General features: G+C 39.7%; 1 protein-coding gene across 5 annotated transcripts in view; it reads right to left on the bottom strand.

Moving 5' to 3' along the window:
• ANKRD17 (ankyrin repeat domain 17) overlaps positions 1-22,902 on the bottom strand; it is a 94,642-nt gene that overhangs the window by 47,735 nt on the left and 24,005 nt on the right. For all 5 annotated transcript variants that reach the window (XM_061991735.1, XM_061991734.1, XM_061991738.1 and 2 more), the window contains exons 2-3: positions 1,049-1,202; positions 302-458 (exon numbers count right to left, since the gene is read on the bottom strand). In XM_061991735.1, coding sequence (XP_061847719.1) covers positions 302-458; positions 1,049-1,202 — 311 coding nt within the window. The remainder of the gene's footprint in view (positions 1-301; positions 459-1,048; positions 1,203-22,902) is intronic.

Raw genomic sequence — 22,902 nt, 5'->3', positions numbered from 1 at the left:
TTTGGAGATTTGTTGTTTTTTTGTACAGTTCTAAGGCCCATGCTATTTCAGAAATTTTGTTTCTATAGTTGGTCAAGTTAAATTACTAGGAGCGTGATTTGCAAATTCTAAGCAGCATTAATTGCTTCACTCCCCACTGCCAGCCCAGGAATATTTAATAGACAGGTGATAACTTGGCTCCAATTCCACTTGAGTAAGGGTTTCACCATCCTGTAATCAGAAGCGATACAACAAGAAAAACTGCTTCTTAAAAGTAGTAAACGGATTAAAAAAACCCACAATAGTATAAAACTTGGCTTACTTGTCCGTCTGCCCTGCATTTGCTGTGCTTTCTGCTCTCATTCGGGTAAGTGCAGCGGCAGCTTCATCCAACGCGCAACTGACCGAAGAAGTCAGTCTGCGGAGCACCTCAGGATCTGCAAATGCTTTACCATCAGCTGTAGACAGCTTACCAATTCCTTTTCATTCCAATTTACAACAAATTGGTACGCATGCCAGAAAAGGAGAAAATAGAGAAGTTTAAATTGAGCCTATGCGATTTGCTGGCAGAAACATCTCAAGCATAATGAACTATGAGGGGATTAACTGTTTACAACAAGAACTTAAAAGCTGTACCCAAATGTGACGCACATGAAGGAAACTCTCCAGTCCACAGAAGGCAGAATTTTTCAACTAGTGACAATTACTTAGTATAAGCAACTAGTAAAGCTTTTGATACAGTAATCATAACAGAAAGCCTCATTGAGCAATTTAATCTGATATAAGGCCACAGGCCAAGGTCAAGCGTCCATTTTTTCTCAGGCCTTTTTTTTTCACACCTGAGGAATCCAATTAGAAACATAGCTTCACAAGAAACTCATGTTCCAAAATTTGAAATGTTTTAATAACATGGGTTTTTTTCCAATGACTTGCACAATCTTGCCAAGTTCCCACTGCCTTACATTCCACATTTGTATCGTGCTCATATGTATATGCTTATACAAGCAGTTCCAGTATCATCTTGTGTGAGGGCTTCAGGGCTAAACCCATTTGTGACACGAGTACTTACCTGCAGCTTCAAGTAAAGCTTCTAATCTTGCCTGGGTTTCTGGGTCTACTGTTCTCAGGTCAGCACCGTCAGCAGTACTTGACAAAAGCAATTTCGAAGCCGTTTCCAACATAGGGTTTTCAAGATCATCCTGATCTAAGATAAAGGATTCCACCTGATTAAAAAAAAACAAAACAGATCTGGTTTAAGAATAACTCACCAAAATACTTTTGATACACAAAAAAGTCCACAGTTGTAGTTACTAGTGCAGCCTTTGCTTTTTAAGTATTTTGGTTAGCAAAACCACCCTCAGATGACTTAAAGGGGTATTATTTCCTCAATGAAAGAAATTAGATTTCCAAAAAAAATCACATAAAAACACGGTACCTTGCACCTCCTTTCCCATTTGCTTCATGCCTAGAAGCCACATGATATAGTAAAAAAGTTTAGGATTGATTTTGGATCTTCACACTGCACTCTACAGTTTTCAAGTCTTAACATTGGGAGGAAAAAGTGAAAGCACAGACAGCACTCCAGAAGGTCTAAGGGTAGTAGCTGCCATGAGTTTCTGTGCAAGCTGTTGGTTCTTTTTTTTAACTTCTTTCTCCCCAAAACATGGAAGATATATGTAACAAAGACAGACTTATTCCATTTCACACAACCCAGCTATCTTTCTAAGCAGCAATCTGCTCTCAAACAGCACTAAACTCAACTAGCACATAAAACCATCAAAACTAAGTCATCACTATTTTAGCATTGTTTTCCTCAAGTTGCACAAAAATTCTCTTAGCTGTCAAAATTGATATCTGATGTCTCCTAATCTTAGTTGAAAAAAAAAGTCCAAAAGGACTAGCAACATGTTCCAGATATAATCAACTCTGATGCAACATACAAGAGGCTCACTGAATCCCTCAGAGAAAGTATTATTTAAAACATTACCTACATAATATGCAATGCATTAAATCTGCCTTTCTCAGAAAATAGATGCCGAGTGATCTAAGATTTTCTAAAGATCCTACTTTCCTGTACTCCCCAAATACATAGAAATTAAGGAAAAGATCAGTATATCAGAGAGAAAAGCCCATAGTACCCATTGGTGTTTTCCTGTCTGTTCAAGAACTCAAGTCATTCAGACACTCCTCTTAAGAACACACTCCTAAATCTATGAACCAGTCATCCAACCAACCACATTATCGTGACCAAGTTGAGACATTCCCGTAACAAAACTCAAGAGCCTCAAAAATCCATACCTTCAAAAAAATTCAATAAATCAAAATATTAAAAATAATTCCTGTCCCAAAACTCAATCGAAACGTATGTCTCCCATATAAAGAAGACAGTGCCAGTCACTCCCTAATACATGACAGAAAACTCAATCATCTTTCGATAAAAGTAGCTATTGTCCTTAGTACAGCAATAATCTATTGCTACATGGAACACTCTTTATCAAGATAGAAGTAGAATTTATTTTATTCTTCAGATTCATGTTGAGCAGTCTCATGAGCATCATAAGTTAAGATTTCTGCAGACAAATGCCCTAAGGATCAAAGTGGGCAGACAAATCAGAGACAGAATCGGTTTATCTCACGACTCCTTAAAGGTCTCCCTCCATTCTCTCATCTATCCTTCCCATCTATTCTCTTGTCACAAGTGAAGAGCTCACACAACTTTTCATTCTGCAGTCTGCCTCCAGCTCAAAACTTACTAAGGTACCAGCACATAGCTTGAACCTCACTTTTTTTTAGAGAACTACTTTCAACATTACTTCAATTTATTGCTTCACCAATACCACTGAGAAACAAAATCTGCTGTCACAGACAGTTTTTGGTAACACATAAGTATACACCTCAAGCGCTTCTTTGAAGCCTCTTGACCCTTTCTTCAAACCCAGGAATATGCAAGCTGAAGGGGATGACTTTCAAGTTGTGAAGAAAGTGGCTCTGTTAACTGTGGACAATGGGACAGTCCTGCAGTAGTGCATGCCGCTCCTCAGCACTACTTTTTCCAAGGGATACCCACACAGCCTTCAGCTTTCCAACTTGACAAACTAGTGAAAGCAATTTCCAGTTCCCTCCCCACTCGTAAGGAACAGTTCAGTCCTGCCTTGCCAGGGTCCTTCACTGGTCACTGGAGATGCCCAAAGTAGAGCTGGCAACATTTTTTGGCCAGTTTTGGTTCATCTGAGGGCTTGTCATTTATTTTCTTCCAAGGATTATGCCTGCTGCAGCAAGTAGCAAGAACAAGGAACTACTCCACTGTTCAGGAATCAAGCGACCACTGGAAAGGAAAACTACTGAGCAGTCACAAGGATTCTTGGCTCACTCAACTCATGAAAACTGTCTACTACTGAGACTAACTGAAAAAATCTCATCCAAGTGAGATACTTAACAGCTGGTCACAGCTCTTGCTAAGATTATTAAATATTTGCTAAGAAATAAGTCAAAATAGGAAAACATCTCTCCCTCACTCACATCCTCTCCCCTCAAATTAGGTCTTAAATGCAGTTTAAGTTTCAAACAGAAAAACCTTCCTGCTTTCCTTCCAGCTAAGAATATCCGTGTGCTATGATTAAAAAAACCCCCAACTATAACACAAGTAGAATGAGCAGAAAAAGCAATCCACCTACAAACAACACAGTACCAAGACAACCACAAATTACTAGGAGAAAAATTCTCCTGCAATCAAGTTTTTTAAATGTTTACATTATGTGCTGTCACTTAAACCATTTCAGAGCAACATCTCAAGAAAGTAACTTGTTAAATAACAAATTTAGAATATTTTATGTCATTAAATATAACTTTTTCTAAGGAAAGGAAGTGCAGGTTGCGTAACTTTTCATCAAGTATCCAGTTACACTTTTGTATTCTCACAACTGCCTTTCAGTTTAAGATTTGGTTACATCTACAGCCTTCAGCCGGTTCAACATGACACTCAACACCATACAGGGTGACAGTGATAAAAGACGCAGTGTCTAACATAGTGAATACAACTGCATTTTGGTAGAAGTGAAATTTCCATTTTCATTTCTCAGAAAATAGTGCCTTCTCTACAGAACCTACAAACAAAAGACAAGGCATTTCCAGAAACTACAAATGAAGGACAAAGCATTTCCATTTACCAGACCAAGTAAACAGACATTTCCTTTAACAGTCTTCAGATGTATTTTACTTCCCTAACTAAAAAAAAAGCATAGAATAGTACATAAATGCTCCACCTCACATATCAGAATATTTAATCTGGGTTTTCAGTCAGTACTTCTCTGATCAAACAATACTCTGACATAATCCAATTGTTCAAACAGTCCCTACAGAAGACCTTTTACAGGATTACTCCTCCTCTCTCATCCTGCAATAAAAACCTCATGTTCTCTACTTGTCAAAGTTTACTTTGCCCATAATCACTTCTAGTGTATTTGATGCTTCTATAATAAAAAAAAAAATGCTAGGAGAGAAAATTGCCAAGTTATGACTAATCTCAAACAAAACACACTGTTTTGATGCATTCAATAAAACTGTGAAGATAAATTTTAAGACACCTTCACAGAATCAGAGTGTTAAAAGGTATATAAATCCAAACCTCATGCTACAAATTCCTTAGCATATTCTAGTTCTTATTTTTCTAGGCAAAAAAGGTAATTCTACATTTTCCCAAATACTGTAAAACTAAACTTAAATCTTCAACATTATATGCTTTTACCATCCCATACCAAAAACATGATTTCTTCCCTACCTAAAGCTTTGCAACAACATACAACTGGGTTCTGCACACTTGCCCTTTCCCTCAGCAACTGCTTCTGTCATTTTCCCTGCACATGCTCCCAGGGTAGCAGAGGACATGCTGTTGTGTGCAGGTATGCACAGACCCATACATTTTGTTTTCTCTGTCTTCTGAAGCACAGACTCAAAATATCACCTGATCTTTCCTCCTCCAACCTTGGGGTGACCCATTTGCTTCTTTTGTTTTCCCCATCAAGTATGAAACACAAGGGGGAACTGAAGGGATCTCCTCTTCAATGGTCCATAATCCAGAGGCATAACTTTCTGCAAAAACTGTTCTATGGTTGGAACTGTATCTTTTCTTTCATTAGAAACAGTACTTCTGCATATTTAGTACTGTTTTGCCATGTGGTACATGGACATATGGACATCTCAACCAGATAAAAGCTGATCCACCAAGACCCTGAAGACAGCCTTGCAAGATATCAGTCATTTTGTGTTTTGACTGACCATTACCAGACAATGAACAAACATCTTAATAAATGCCAGGTTAGAAGAGACAAAAAAAAGCACAATCTAATTACTCTGCTCTAAGTGGCATGGCTCTTGCCACCATGTGATGCCAGATCAACTAGAGACAGAAGTCATTCACTGACCCTAATTCAAACTTCATCAGTCTCATCATCAAGCTATATGCATCTCAACCTGCCATCAGTACAGATCCCACTATGGACACACTGGTGTAACTATTCTCTTGTATTCCAAAACCACTGTCTTCCAAGTCCATACATATACCTGTACATGTCTCTCACAAATGTAAATGAAAGTCAAACAATAAACTTACTCCCACCGTTTCTCCTCACAAACAGAAAAAACAAAGGCAAAATCAAATCCCATACAACAACAAAAAAACAACTAATCAAAAACAACACAGCACAAAAACCAGAACAAATCACCACGTAAATCCCCTCATGCACTACGGATCTGAAGAAGAATCAGACATCTATTGATTTCCATTTCACTACTTCAAAAGCTAAATACAGATTACCATCTTCCTAATTTTATGTGAAACTAAGGAAAAAGAGAGAAGATACATTCCACACACAGACAACTACCTCTTCCTATCTTCTGCACTTCCAAGCTAGAAATCCAATACTCAACACCCAACAACTCCTCTAGAGCCACATCACCAACTAAGGCATCAAGCCAGGCAAGTCTCTTGACTATCAAAATCGGTATACAATACCAACATTAACATTACAAGCCTAAAATTACAGCAAATCTAATCTTATTCTCAGCAGAAGTACCTGCCATGCATTGGCAATTTAGTATGAAAATTCTTCCTGCACGTTAAAACATTAAGACCAGAACTATACATCTGAACACAAGACAATCTAATTCTGATGACACAGCTCAATTCCACCGATAATAAGTTCTAATCTTGCTTGATGTAGTGCAATGAAAGAACCCAAGAGCAAAGCTGAGCCATTTTGTTATGCTAGTGACTGAGTACCTTTAAAATGTCACTTGGTTTGACTGTCTGAACTCCCTTTTTCATGCATATCTAACATTTAGTACTATTTACATTTCACATCAAGATAGTTGCCCACAGAGCTTTACAATTTGCTAAACCTTATCAATGATAGAGAAAAATAAAAGCAACCATTTAAAACTTAATTTATGAACAATGGCAGAATACAGTGAGTTTCCAGCATCTACCACCTATGAAGCCCTTACTGCCAAATGACAAATGCCCATTATTTATCTATCCAATCAGCATATAGCTGCCATTAATAGCTCTGGTCATTAATTTACATAGCATCTCCAGCATTTGTTCATCACTGGTTTACAGTTTTTACTCCATCACAGCTGTGCTATAAGGACAACACAGAGCCATTCAAAGGCTGTGAAAAGTCATTTTCTCATTCTCATCTCAGGTTCTCCACCTGATATTCAGAGCCTATTTTGCTGATTCCATTTCCTAGTCCTCTTTAAGGCCATCCAAGATGCATACAGTTTTTACATGCTACTGCTCTCTAGCATTTTGTCAGAAATTAACACAGAGTAAAAATTTAAGATCCTACATCCCAGGTAAACTATAAAAGTTATCATATATACTGTAACACATGCCACCTGAAAGCAGACACACAGAGAGGGAGGGCAGAAAGCAGCACACTGGGTCATTAACCCAGTCAACACTTACTCCTAAGAACACAAATAGCATCCTTCACCAAACACCCAGCAGCATCTTCCTGGAAACCATCCAAGGTCCTAGGATATCTTTTAGCTAACATTTATAATAAGGAAATAGACAATATAATGTTTCTTTGTCTTGAAGCCCTGTGTGAAGAAATGCCAAAAAAAAAAAAAATCAGCAGTTCTTTAAAAAGCATCAAGTAAACAGTGAAATCCAGTTTAAGTGTCTAGCAGTTAGGTTGCAAATATCACATCTCCAAGGCTAAGAAACAGTAGGTCATACCCATTTACATAATAGGTGGAAATCTTTTTAAGTTCAGTATTCTTGAACAATTTAAGTTCAGTATTCATAAACAACAGCATCTGAAACCTGATTTGCATGAACCACATTGGCCCAGACAAGTGTTTTAAAAGGTAAAACAAATCTTGCGTGACAAAATATCTTCTCTGCGGGTTTTCTTCTTGTTCTTGGGGCCAGAACTCTTTCTAGGCATACAATCCTTACAGGAAGATTTATTTCTCAACTTTTGTCAGATGACTCCTATGACTTTTGCCTCACATTAGGCACTGATTACAATTTTATAATTCCCTAAAGTTTTAGCTCAGCACTTGAGCCTTTGATGTTTGATACCCAGAGGATGCCAGCTGGATCCTGAGAACCAAGACTTAGTACAAAGCCTGTCTGAAGAATCTGGTGTACAGCGAATAGTTAGTGGCTATTGCAAGTAGCCAACTTCACCACTTCAGACTTAACAGATAGTTCTTTCATATTATCTAAACGGTGCACTGTGAGGATGACTGAGCCCTGGCACAGGCTGCCCAGAGGGATTGTGGAGTCTCCTTCCTTGGAGGTCTTCAAGATCCACCTGGACATGTTCCTATGTGACCTGATCTAGGTGAATCTGCTTCTGCAGGGGGGTTGGACTAGATGATCTCTAAAGGTCCCTTCCAACCCCTACCATTCTATGATTGCTTCCTACTGAGGTATAGAAGGACTTACTGCCTTATTTGCAAGGAGGACTTATTTGCAAATGCTGCAATAGTTGATTTTTTACAGCCTCAGAATTTTTGGAGTACAGAAGAAGGTTTTTAAAGACAATATGAAATTTTCAGGGATGAAAGGATTTTCAGGGCTATCAGATATTGCAAAGCCACCTTCAGACCAAATTGGTAAATATTACCAGGTCAGTTGTTAGACTTTAGTCCTGTTATGCTGACAAGTTACTGGCTTGAAAAGCACAGAAGCTTCAGATTCTCACTCTCAACTAAAATGACCCTCATACAGTGAGTGTTTTTAATCCTGATATACATGAGTAATTCTTCACATAAACAGCAGAGCCTGACCCACACACACTACTTTCCCCTTGTGCTCTAGCAACCCATAGTCAAGATAGCTCTCACATCACCAGTGGCAGGGAGCTTATTATTTCTCTCTGTCTTTCATCTCACTAAGGCAACAGACTGTTTTTACAGTCCATGCTATTTACTTACTTAGAGAGGGACCTATAACAGTTGTATCATAAATTGTACATGGAAGACTAGACAGGCAGGAAGGCAGCATCAGGCTAGCTCACAGACAAACCTTTCCTGGAAAAAAATCAGAGACAAGACTAGAAACGTCCCTGGAGTATAGGATCAGGTCCTCTGTCAGGATTTTCTTCTACTCATTACTCTATGAAAAATGGTCTCCAAATATATTTTTCATTGCTGATCAAGTCCACTGATCACTTCCTACATACAGCCTGGGGGACTACTGTGAAATTGTTCCAAGTTACAGCAAGAAACTGCATGCACACACATAAAAATCCCCCTCAAGCTTTCACACAACTTCTATGACCATTTCTTTAAAGTAAAATATTTTCCACTGTTCACGTCATCAATATACCCTACAAGTCTGGTATACAATGAAATAGCAGCTTTTATATTATTACCTTGCAACTGGAACACACAAGAGGAAATAAAACAACATTCCTAGTGCAAGAATGTAGTCCAACTCTGACTAATAACTAGTTTTCTTTGCATGACACTACTACGTATTTTTAACATCTCATATCTAAACATTAAACACGCAACAAGGGATTCGTGAGGTAAGAGTGAATCAAAACAAAGCAATGATATATTTGGAACATGCTAAACCAGGCCAAGTATTTCAAGCACATCAATTTTTCACTTAAGTATCCAAAACCTAACATACAAGTCGGCAATGCAAAAGCTCTGCAAATTATGATGCATGAGTACATTGTGTTTTGAACCTTAACAGTCTATCAAAGTCTTTATATGCAGCTTTCTTATTTAATTGTCAAGAAATCATTTGGAGATTTAGAGATGCAGAACACTCATCATTACAATGGTACTGCATAATGCCCACCCAATGCACATGCACTGCATTGCTTGTTAATCTTAGTCACAGGTCAGCTCAGTATAAGAAATTGTATGAAATCTCTTCAGCCCCTCACATGTCCTATTCTAAAGCTAGAACTTCATGCCTACCCTCCCTGCTACTTTCTAGCCTTCAAAATACCACCTCTTACACTTTCAAAACACATGAACTCATCTCAGTTGAAAGTCAGTTTACTGGAAAAAATAGTCTGATCTAATACATTAAGAGATGGTAATCAACTTACACATGTCTTGAAATAAAGAGAATAGATTTTGACTTTATCAAACTAAGTATTAAGATAAAGGGTGTGGTTCTACCGTTGTGTCTAAGGGTTATACGTTTGCAGGTGGCATTACCACTCAGTTAACACAAGTTTCAAGCCATTTTAAGATGCAGATCTTCAGAGTATTAATAATGTATTACATTAAAAATTTTATTCAAAATGGGACTGAAGACAAGCTTCTGGCATTGCTCATCATTTTTAATGGTGACAAAACAGATCATCACAACCACCTAATTGACACAACATAGCACTGAAGTGAAAGGGATGGTTTGCTGGATATTACTTACACAAGACACTACTTTCATAGAATTACAGAATGGTAGGGGTTGGAGGGGACCTTTAGAGATCATCTAGTCGAACCTCCATGCCAAAGCAGGTCCACCTAGATCAGGTCACACAGGAACACGTCCAAGTGGGTCTTGAAGATCTCCAGAGAAGAAGACTCCACACCCTCCCTGCACAGCCTGTGTCAGTGTTTTGTCACCCTCATAGTACAACAGTTTTTCCCTTATGTTTAAATGGAATTTTTTGTGTTCCAGCTTCATCCCATTAACCCTTGTCCTGTCACTAGATACAATAGAAAAAAGGGATGTCCCAACCTCTTGACATCCACAGTTTAGATATTTGTCAATTTGTAAATTTCATTTAATTTTCATTCGCAAATATTATTTCATTTTCTTTAGACAAATCAGCTCTCTGGTTTCTGAAGGGTGAAGCACATACTGAAGCCAAGTGAAGCAGCCTACTCAATTTCAGCCTTACAGTTTCTGTGGTTTTTCTCCATATCTATTTTGAAACAGGAACAAGCTGTTTGATTCTCCCTTGCCCTAGCCAGCTACTACAGCAGCACTGTCACCGCAGACAAAGCCTTATAGCAGCATTTCTTCCCTGTACAGTGAGGATTGCTTCTAGTTATCTGGGATACATAATCACATCTGTTGTCTTTTAAACATGCAATTAATGACCCTCCCCAAATCTAAATGCCTTGTTCAGCAGAAATCTGAAGTCCAGCATTTGAAATGTCTCAACAGTGTCTTCCTTAATTTTATTCCATCAACTGCACACTCGATTTCTCTTGCTGCTAAAAAAAAAAAAAAAACCAAACCTAAAAACAAAACATTAAAGGGGGAAGGAGGGAAAACCGTGAGAAGAGTAACAGTCCATGCTGCTGAAATGGCATAACAGTGTTCTCACGACTGGCACCAACCAGACTTTCTGCTGCAGGGACACCTGCATTATTACTGCAGTGTGTTTCTGATGACGAGACAGGTGCTGATGTATTCACATGAGAACTCCCTCCTCTCCTCTGTAGTCTGTATCCCCAGCATTATGAATAACAATCAAAAGCACAAGACAGCCAGACTGAAACCTACAGATACGAGAAGGTTGTGAAACCACAAGGAAACAGACCTTCAGTTTCATATTATTTACCCATTTCAAATACTCATTCCAAACATTTGGCACACTTCCATATGAAGAAAATTTATGCATTAGCTAGTACTCATCTGTATTTGTTTGTGTGAGAGAAATATTATGCCAACATAAAAATAATAACACCTCATTATCCTAAGTTCTCTGTCACGGGGGGGGGGGGGGGGGGGGGGGGGGGGTCAGGCAGCAGGCATAGTGACCAGCTTTAATCCCTGACATCAACATGATATTAAAAAAAAAATTTATAAAATAACAACACTTGCTTAAAAACTGCCCGCCCTCATGCTTCTGAAAGCGTGGCTTCATACAGTGCTTCTATATTAACTACAAAACAGCTGATACATTTCCAATCCAACCGCTTGAACACAGGTATGCACCTTCACTCCTAACCCCACAAAAAATCTGAGTGTGAACATTTGACAGAAGCCACCTCTTTTGGAGTAGGCTTGTAAAGAATTGACCATCGAAGCCAAGCTTTGACAGTGTACAGGCAACTCTGCTGCTCTCTCTGTAGCAACCCTGAGATGTGGTGGTCTACAGTGACAGACATCTAACACTAATAACATAGGTTGTTCCTATGCTGTCACAAAACCAAAATGGACATAGCTTTCTCCAAAATAACCCTGACAACTGAAGGATACTAAACAGACAGCCTGATCCCACACAGGCAATTTCTGCTGCCCTTAGTAAGCAACCTGTCACATCTTTCCAAACAATAAAAGTCTACCCATCAGAGAGACACAATGAAGGCAGCATATAACAACCACAAAGAGATGATGCAACTGAGCTTCCCAGAATCATCCTCTTCTCCTCACCCCAGAGTCACACTTGAACAACTGCAGCTCCCTTTCTCTCTCTAGGATTTGAGGTAAGCATTGCTTAAGCTACTTAACAAGTTACTCACAGGGATACACAAATGAGAGACTACTCATATTACAGCTGTAAAAAGCTTAGGGGGGGTTATGCTGCCTCTGACCATCCTAGCCAATTCACCCAGATTGTATCACAAACTCTTTAAGGCAAGCCTTCTGAGCTACAAAAACAACATTTGAGAGTTATTCCAACTTTCCCTCTCCTGAAGGACAGTCCAAGGGCTCTAAATCAGTCTGGATAAACCTGCACTTAAAGCAGATGCTGAGGACCATCACCACAGACTCAAACCAACTCCTTATTGTGGCACGGCCTGCTTTGATGGATCTAAAGTAAGGCATACAGAGCACAAGGAGTACACAATAATGTATCTGTATCTAGCTCTTGTCATTCAATATATAGAAATTGGGAAGTACATTAAACATGACTTTGCTTAGCAAAGCATTCTAAACCTGAAGAGCATCTCAATTCACAGTAACACTAGCATCTCTGAACAATGCATGAACTACTGAAAATGGACCAAGTAGTACTGTTGTGCAGTTACATCCTACTCCTCACTGCCCTACTTTCAAGAGACTAATTATTCTCTTAAGCCTTGTTGAAGGAAGGTGAGCTCACAAGAAAGAAAATCCTTCTCTAACTGTTGGTCATGTTCCTTTTCTACTGGACTCACTTTCTGCCTTGACTATGCACACCAAGGATAGATTTAATGATGTATTCTCAATACAAGCATTTTGAAGCTCACAATGAAGCACCTTGCTATGCTGACAGACTCATGCCACTCAATACAGAACCTTGAAGCATCCTCCTTTTGTACGACACATAAGGAAAAAGTGGAAACTTGAAAAAAATTAAGTCCTGAGCTATTGAAAGCTCAAATGCATTGTTTCAATTCTGCTGTCTCTACAAGAGCCAAACTTGAAATACCAATGATCATTTATTATCTTTGTCACTGGTAAACTTCAGGGGACTTGTCTGCATGTTTGTTGCCTGTAAAGCCTTCGAAGAGAAGTACATTGAGCTTTCTTCTCACTGCTCAATAAGCACCTATTTCTCTGTCACTCTCAGGTTTTGTTGGAATAGATCACAACCCTTAACCAAACCTTTGAGAAGAGTTTAGAGCAGCTTAGCACAACTGAAGGTAGCTCAACTTCTCAAAAGTGCTTTTTCGAGAATATTTCCCATCTCTGCTATTTTATCATAGAATCAAAGAATGGTAGGGGTTGGAAGGGACCTTTAGAGATCATCTAGTCAAATCCCCCTGCAGAAGCAGGTTCACCTAGATCAGGTTGCATAGGAACATGTCTGGGCGGGTCCTGAAGACCTCCAAGGAAGGAGACTCCACAGCCCCTCTAGGCAGCCTCTGCCACTGCTCTGGCATCCTCACAGTGAAAGAGTTCTTTCTTATTTTCCTTATCAACCAATGCATTTCATTTAAGTTTTGTTGAAGTTCCAGTTCAGAACTGCACACATCCAGTCACTTTCAGTTGAAACTATTCTATGGACTGTAGTTCAGCACAGCTGAACAACAAAAACACAACGCCTCAACTTCTAAGTAGACAGAGCTAGTAGCAATTAAGCTCTTTCTTTATAGAGTGCCATGGGGCCTTGTCTTCACCCAGATTTTCTAGCAAGTCTTAACACAAGGACAGTTCTCTCAGTTTTGAACATTTATTTTTTTCAGTGAAGTCAGGCCTGAAATGACCCAAAGCAGCTTCTCTGCATTCCATGCCAAGGAATCTGCCAAACTTAGCAAACTATGCAGATTCAGAAGAAAAAGAGAACAGGCATTTATATCTACTCATGTTAATCACTGTTAAGACTCAATACATACAAGATAAAACATCAGAACTGTACGTCCACTCAAAATGTATTTCCAACAAGTAAGGCTGCACCAACGCTGCTGCTACCAGGTGAATTTACCCTGACAGACAGAGCATGCTCCATTTGTAAGGTTAAGGAGGAGGAAACCACTGACTTCCCCAGTCTTCAGGAAGAGATTTTTCAGACTTGCTACGTTAGATCTGCCAGAAAGCATTTCTCAGTCAGCATGACTTTCAATAAGCAGCCTAGTCAGCTTGGCTTCATCCCTCTCTGCATCTTCACGATACTACAGCAGTGGTAAATCCCTACAGTTCTTACCAGGAGTTTACTCCTGTTCCTTAACACTTGTCGAATGACTTAATTATGTGTGCTTCCCAACTCTGACCTCAAAGCCAAACTTAAACCCAAAACAAAGGGCAGCTCACATGCTCCTCTGTACCACAAAACCTCCACACAGAAGACGGACTACTCAACTGTGCTGGCTGACTGCAATGTACATGCATACCAAGACCTCAGTTCCCTGAAGCTTTTGACATGCAGAGAAGGTACTAAGCTAACAGCATTTTGCTTCAACAATATCAGAAGGCAAGCGATTCACCTTTGTCCTTATGTTTTCATCACTGAACAGACATTGAGATATATAGATTGATAAGCTCACAGAACAAGACAAATAACAGGGATAGAAATAATGGATTGCAAACCCAGCAGACAATTAAAAAGCTCTGTGTATCACAAGTATTTATTTTAAAATTCTACTGCTCAGTTTGGATCTGAGGTATACTCAAACCCCATGCTTAAGAGACCTCCCCTTCCCAACTACAAAGTTGCTTAGTTACCAGCAAAATGAAGGAAAATCCATCTCACTGCCACACAAACAACTCCAGGTTCTACTTCTGTAGTGGCACCTTGAACTCCCTCTCCTGTCTAAAAATCACAAGAGCAGCTTTCCTCAGTCATAATAGCTGGGAAGGTCACCTAACAGGAACAACTCAAAGCTTTTACAACTTGTACATCAGACTAGCAACAATTAAGAAACAAAGTCCTTTTCCACCACCTCTCCTTTTTTTTCTGATCAGGATCAAGACTATATATGTCAGACATATACACAAACTACTTCCTGGAGAAATTACTGCAGAAGTGCAGTATTTCAATAGTGTCTTGCTTGAAAGCAACATTCCTTCAAGGCAAATCAGCAGCAGCGCAACAAGACTACCTGTCCAGATCAGGCACAAAATGGCTCAATGCATGGAGGTTTTTACAGGAGCAGTCCCCTTCTTTTTAGACAGACTTTTCACAAACCTGTGATAATGGTACTGTGTTGCAAGAACTCCAGTTATTTACTTTAACATGTTGCTTAAAGTGCTTAGGGCTTATCTGAACACAGATCACAAGCTACATACTTCCATTACATCAGCTATTAAAAGGAGTGAAAGAAGCTTGTGGCAGTTATATCAATATCGTAGTCACTTGCGCAGCACTGAAGTACTGAAAACTGCATTTTTGAATGGAACATACTGAGCAGTAAAAGATTAAGTTTCCCCCAAAAGCATCCCATTTTCTCTTTTTAGTAGAAGTCAACATGGAAGTTCGCATAAAGCTTCAGTAAAACCAGTCAGCTTTAAATTTACCATTTAAAGGATGATATACTAGCCCAGGGGTAGCAACATTGTGTTTTGTAGTAGCACAGTGGGTTCATGAAGAGTAGGAAACAAAGGCTGACAGAGGCCTTCTCAGGCTCAGGTGAGGCATGCAGCCCCCCTGCACCTACCAGATCTCTCTCTGCTTTCTCTGTCACGAAGTTGGAAAGGGTACCAATCAAAACCAAGAGTCAAAAATACCATCAGGGACTGAAGAAACCTTGTGTTCTATAAAAGAGTGCCACAGAATACAGTCTCAGCCCTTCCCTGTCTGTCCCCTCCATGGTGTCAGACTGTCTTTACTAGTGCTCAACAAAATGAGGATCTACTTTAGAGGAAAAGACATGTCAATGGCAGACATCCATCTCTCCCAGCACAGAAAGAAAGAAAAGCTGTTTGCCTCCTACTCCAGTCTGCCTGTTTTGCCCACTGTGTATAACCTATACTCTCTCCAAAACCCTTTTTCTCTGTAGAACAACATCAGAGAATAGAAGCCTCAGAAAAAAAGAAGATATTGTAAAATCAAATATAGCTATTTCAGGTAAACAGTATTTTCACTGTCCTCAATGAACCAGGGATGCTCAGAAGCACTACCATTCCTTTTCAACCTAAGCTGCACATTTTTTCCTCCTTGCTCCTGTTAAAAAGACACCTCTCAGATTCTCAATTCCAATGTCTCTTGCACATACTCCAACATACGCATTTCAGACATTAGGTCCACAGCCATCTAAAGGACATGCAAGTTTACTCTATCGTTCACTGTGGCTACTAAAACACAGTGAGCAAGTGGCCCGAACTGTCTAATGACAGTTGGTTTTGAAACAGAAATAGTTTTAAGCTGCCCACATGTTTTCTTAACACAAATTTGGCAGGAAATCATTCCCTTCTGGAAGTAGTTTTGGTCGTCTGCTCTTCACAATAGCAAGTGTTCTGCAACGAAGGCAGCAGAAGGAAACAGAGACATTTGGAGGAGGGACAAGACGAACACACAGCTGAGTCCAACTCAGAATTCCCTTTGGCATGAATGAAACACTGCTGTGTGCACAGGCTTACTCACAGCAATACAGTATCAACTTGAGCAAAGAGATGTAAAAACAAAATGCAGGAATGCTAGAACAATTTTTTTCCTCAAGCCATGCAATATGTAGCTTAGCGTAGTGACAGCTTTCCCTTCCCTTCACCAAAGTGCTAAGAGCATCAGCCCACCATATGGGGCACTGTAAAAGATGACTGTGCCCCTCTCCTGCTGGTCTTAACGAAATATGCTGTTGTTTGTACTTTTAGTCCCTGGAAACATCTCATAACTCATCTTTCTTGACACTAGTTGGTTGCTTCTTCAGTCCAGACATGCTACAAGAAGTGACCAACTGACAAGAGACAGACAGTAATGAACAAGAACATAATATGGGGAAAAGTATAGTTACCACAGAATTTTCAAATATTTCTCTACTAACAAAACAAACAAACAAAAAAAAAACCAATTAAAAAAAAAAGAAAAAAGACATAGCAGACATCAGCATCTTATTTCCAGCCTCCCCAGTAAGTCCAGCTGCTCTTCTGTTTAACACACACTGGTTTAGCACCCATTCCCTCCTAGCCTAACTTCCAAAGCTAGGAAACAGCAAAGAGACCAGTCATACTGCTACTGCTTAACATTCACCATCATCCCAAAGCCAGGAGGCTGAAAAATGGCTTCTTAAAGAAAATGCTTTAAGTCAAGATCAGGGAAAAGGGTTCACTCCAAGCAAAACAAATGCTACATGCCATTCCGTTTTATGGAAAACTATAGAAATCCCTTTTTTGTCCTGCACAGATAACAATTAAGAACTTAATAGTATACTGCTTCTGGAAGTTTTGCAGCCTGCATGCAATTTAACCTGTCAGAATCAGGGAGGAGAAAGTGGCAAGTCAAGGTCCTTAGAGGACATCTGCTTTTCTCCATGTAATTATCCTGCTGAAATAACCCTTCCCTATCTCTCATTATGCAGCGTAACAAATTCACAGTATTATGTAGAGACATTCATGAAGTTAACCAAAAACACTCTGGGAAGATATGACTAGGTAGGTCAAGAGCTTAGAAATTCCTTTGAGATATTCCAGTTCCGTTTCTTGGGATTTATTCTCACCCTACAAAGTTAAATGCAGAAATAGCTAAGCAACTGTCCCAGAACAAATGGCAATGTTTACAAAAATAAAAATTGAGCCCTACTAAGAAGTGGAATCAACTGAAACATAATGCAGAACTCGTCTCTTTTTAGGTATTTACAATTGAAGAATTTCTTTCAATAAAGGAACTAGCATGGCTTAGTTTAACCATCTTCTCTTTTTGATGAGAAGTAAGAGGATAAAGTTACAGAAGAAGATGGTAAAGTTCAGTATCTGATCAGAATTGTTATTTTTACTGTCTGGGGAAATATGCACAGGAGTTATTTCTAATAATTTTAACTCATTTGGTTGATATTCTGACAAGCTTGATAGCCACTGAATTCTTCCTTCAATATAAACTGTTGTTAGGCATATCTAGTAAGTAATTTGCAGTTTTTTCTTTGCTCTATTTGGCACACTCAACCAAAAGCTTTTGCATATTAAACAGACATGAACAGTTTTTACATACATTAAAAGACTTGTGAAGGTAGCTAAAGCAATGCACAAGTATTCTACTAAATGCAATATTTTTTTTCCTCTCTCATCAACAAGAGATTCTATTAAAATAAACTGAGGTTTAAAGACAGAGAAAATACACCATTTTTAACCAGAGCCCTTCCTTTTCATTATTTGCTTCACATGCTAAATACAAAAAATATATGTGCCATGTTCCTGGAAACCACTACCGCAATTCTGATTTCTGCTCTCCCCTCAGTGCTTCTGATCACATATATTGTACAGCAATATTTTAGCACATTTATTTATTTAGCTCAATATTTATTTGAGCACAGCTCCAGCTTCTTAGTAGGACAAACTGCATCATGACCCCTTTTCCTCTCCTTCCCTCCACTGAGCACAAACTATGTTCAGCTGTATTCAGATCACAGATAAAATGACTAGTCCAAGTTCCATTTCCTCTTAAAACACATTTGCCTAAAATGAGACACAGAAACAACACATTTCTTCCTAAACAACATCTAAGATATTCAAGTCAATTGCCTACTAGCAGGAATGCTATTGTTTTAAGCACAATGAAATCGAAGAAACTGCAAGAACTATGAACATAGAGGAGGTGGTGGCCATAAAGTGGCAAGAAAAACACCATTTACACTAGATAGTTACCCAGATTTCCTCCTCACACAACTTTGATGCTGAGGCAGTGTAACAGCTTGTTCTGAGTGTGGGTTTCAGCTTTAGAACATGTGATTTATCAGTCCATATAACCAGCAAATTCCAGCAAGGCAAAGATTTGAAGAGCTTTCAGGTACACGCAAAAAAAAAAAAACAAACAAAAAACAAACAACAAAAAAACCAAGTATTCCAGCCATGAAAAGAACGTTTGTCCAGGGAAAAAAAAAAATCTTACTACATGTCCAGTGGAGTTCCACACGGATCGGTTCTGGAGTCAGTCTTGTTCTTCATCAATGACCTGGATAAGGGGACAGAGTGTACCCTCAGCAAGTTTGCCGATGACACCTAACTGGGAAGACTGGCTGATTCCCCAGAAGGCTGTGCTGCCATTCAGCGGGATCTCGACTTTTAGAGTTAGGTAGAGAGGAAGCTCATGAGGTTCAACAAGGACAAGTGCAGAGTCCTGCACATGGGGAGCAACAACCCCATGCACCAGGACAGGCTGAAGGTTGACCTGCTGGAGAGCAGCTCTGCAGAGAGAGACCTGGGAGTCCTGATTGATAATAAACTAAGTATGAGCGGCAATGTGCCCTCATGGCCAAGAAGGCCAATGGCATCCTGGGATACATCAAGAAGAGTATGTCCAACAGGTCTAGGGAGGTTCTCCTCCCCCTGTACTCTGCCCTGGTGAGGCCTCATCTGGAGTACTCTGTCCAGCTCTGGGCTCCTCAGCGCAAGAGAGACAGGGAACTTCTGGAGAGAGACCAACACTGGGCCACCAAGATGGTCACGGGACTGGAACATCTTTCATATGAGGAAAGGCTGTGGGAACTGGGGCTGTTTAGTCTGGAGAAGAGGAGACTGAGGGGTGATCTTATTAACTTTTATAAATATCTAAAGGGTGGGTGTCAGGAGTTTGGGACATCTCTTTTTTCTATAGTAGCTAGCAACAGGACAAGGAGTAATGGTTGAAGCTGGAACACAAAAAGTTCCACTTAATATAATAAAAAACTATTTCAGTGTTCAGGTGAGGAAGCCCTGGCACAGGCTGCCCAGAGGGGTTGTGGAGTCTCCTTCCTTGGAGGTCTTCAAGACCCGCCTGGACATGTTCCTATGCGACCTGATCTAGGTTGACATGCTTTTGCAAAGGGGTTGGACTAGATGATCTCTAAAGGTCCCTTTCAACCCCTAACATTCTATGATTCTATGGTTTGAACAAACAGTTTAAAAAACAGAAGAGCCTGTGCTGGAAGAGACCTTTGCAGATCCTCTGGCATTATCTGCTAGTCAAGGCCTTGGTTAAGTTATCCAAATTAGTGAGATGCTCACCAGCCGATTTAACTCCACTGAAAAGCACTGACCTTTTAAACATTAGTTACTCAAGTACAAAGTCACCTACTGTGTTAGAAGGTTTCTCACACAATAATTACATTTTCATATTACTGTACCAAGAACAAACCATTATTGAAAAAGATAAAGCAATGAAGCATAAATAACAAGAACAGTTTCCAATTTTATCATCGAGCCTGTCATCTCTTCCTGCAAGATGGTTTCCAGGAGAAACAGCTTAATACCCAAAAAAATGACATCAACCAGCTTTTACTTCTTGCTTGTTACACAATGGAACCCAGATCCAACAGCTAAAAATCAGCTCCTTGCCCAGGAAAATAGTCTTACCAAATTAACTGGAAGAAGGAAAGTAACAGAAATCACAGTCAGAATTTGCTTTTCTAGAACAAGTCTCTATGTTAACTCTTGTAATCTCCTTGCCTCACACCACAGGAAAAATAGGCAGAGGAGGCAGTATTAGGGGAAGAGCAGTTTCAAGGGAAGGGGAATCACCTTCCTATGTTTTGCTTGAAAGCACCAGACAACAATACAGGAACAGCCCCTGGGAACCAGGCCAGGCAACTTCACCCTAGCTTCCACATGCCTTTGTGAAGCTGTAAACGCACAAACTAGCAGAGCCTAGGTGACTGCCATCCCTGCTCCTCAGTTGGCCTGACACCATTCTGTCAATCCTATCGAACTAGGGAAAGAAGGCGGCAGCACAGTTATCACTACATAAACAGCTGCAGAGTGGATCAGTAAGCTGTGTAAGTATCTTGGTCAGTAAGCTCAGAAAGCCCCTTTTCTCCAGTTGATTCAAGAGTAGGGCAAAAAAAAGAAAGTATTTTTTCTCTGAAATTTCCTAAAACTCACATGACCAAGGATATGGCACAAGTTATAGCACCCTGGTCTTACTACTCATCTTCACTACACATCACTAGAAGTATTAGTGCCACCTCCTGCACACAGTGTGACTGGTGAATTTTAGCCTCTTCTGTCAGCATGTTCAGCCTGCTTTCCTTCAGGCCAGTTTTCCTCCCTGAACAGTACTTGAGACAAGGCATTTTCAGCTATGCTCAGTTCACTCACCCAGACAGCTCTTGGCACATGAGTTCACCTCAGAACAACTTTGTTCTACACTTTAAAATAGCAACCAAAATCATCCGCTTCTCGTAAAAATTCGGGCAAAGTATGCCATGATATACCAGCTATTGAATGACAAAAGTGCAAATGATCAACAAAACATAAGGCTATACCTGATAAAAAGTTCATTTCTACTGCAGATCCTCAGACATGACATCCAGTCTGACGTGCTTGCACTGCTCCACCCTGTGTTCTTGCTGCCTTGCCATCCCCTTCAACTTAGACCTTTTAAACATCATTGTAGGGGATGGCCTCATAGCATTTAAGTTGGGGTCCTCTCATTAACATTAGCTCGGTATTTCTTAAGAGTAAACCTTAAAAATCCTGCTGTCTTGGACCCACTCAGGAACACAAGCCTCCAGTATCACCTGGGGCTGGGATCGGACATGGCCCAAACTTAGTAATGATGACTTAATAAAAGGAACACTACAGCAGTGCTCCAAGTTACTTGAAGGTAACACATGAAGAAGCTGCTCTGACAGACAATGTATGAAAAACTGCAACAAACCACTAGGAAATGCTGGAGTACCTCAGTAGTCAATGCTGACTTCATATAGGCCAACTCTTTAAAGTGACAGAAGAACAGGTAAAAAGTAAAACAAACAGGATTACCAAGAGAAACTATGAGAAAGAAAACAGGGAAAAGATCAACCTGTTTAAGAGCTGGAGTGTGGGAAAGCTACTGATGTCCAAAAGAGAAATACTGTAATTCAATCTTTAGATCAAGAGACTATAACATTTCTAAATATTAAAAGACTTGGTCTGTTAAAAAAAAAAAAGAAAAGTATTGCAGAGGCCTCTCTGATCTCTGAACATGCATCACCAACATTGCTCCTCCATTTCTTGCTGCTTCTTCCTTCCCTTATTGTTTCACTAAGCACCTATTTACTCAAGCACAGCAGTCTTCCTCATAAAGCTTTTAGACACAACACAGCATTTGCCCCACTGTCCTCATCGTGTCTCAACTAGAAAACTGAAAGGGTAATACATGACTCCTCCATATTACCTTACCTCTTACCAACACCAACGGCAGCTACATACAAAGCAGCCAAGGTGTAGTCTTAGAAGTTATTAAAATATTAACACGACCCTAGTACAAACTTTTAAAAAACTTCTGCAGTTACAAAGTACTCCAAATATTACAGTAACAAATGAAGGGTTGTCAATGATTTTGAGTTTCAATTCAAGGTAGCTGAAACATTTACCTTAAGCTACAAAGTTCAAGAAAATTTTGTTTACATGTGTGTAGTAAGGATATAACTAGAAACTGCCACACATGGGCTTGAGTTACATTCCAGTGAAACGTAAAAAAAGCTTTCAAAGAACCTGATGACTAGAACTCATACCCCTCTGCCGTGTTAAGCTTCCTATATGGATGTCTGTGCTACAAGCCCAAGCTCAGCACATGACAATACAGACCACATCCTCATATGTCAGGACAAAACATACCTCCATTTCTCCCAACTAAGAAAACGTTTCTGTTGACTAAGTCAAACATGAAAAACAGAACTACAGGTTTGTGCCTCTCTGACTACCATATTTAGGTCTCCTGTAGCATAATTATTCCTTCACTAGCACATATGAGCCAAATAAGATCACACCGACAAAAAAAAAAAGTGTTGTTGTCAGTTAGGTCCCACATGGACAAAGAAGTATAGAAAGATACACATATCAGAAGAACCAAATGAGCAGAAGCTAACTGCAGATTAACCACACAGTACTTAAATTTCATTCAACTACATTCCCATACAAGCTTGCAATACCACATTGAAGTAACAGAGTCAAGTCAA

This window comes from Colius striatus, chromosome 3 (assembly GCF_028858725.1).
Source record: "Colius striatus isolate bColStr4 chromosome 3, bColStr4.1.hap1, whole genome shotgun sequence".
Classification (NCBI taxonomy): domain Eukaryota; kingdom Metazoa; phylum Chordata; class Aves; order Coliiformes; family Coliidae; genus Colius; species Colius striatus.
This window is presented reverse-complemented; position numbering and strand designations above follow the sequence as displayed.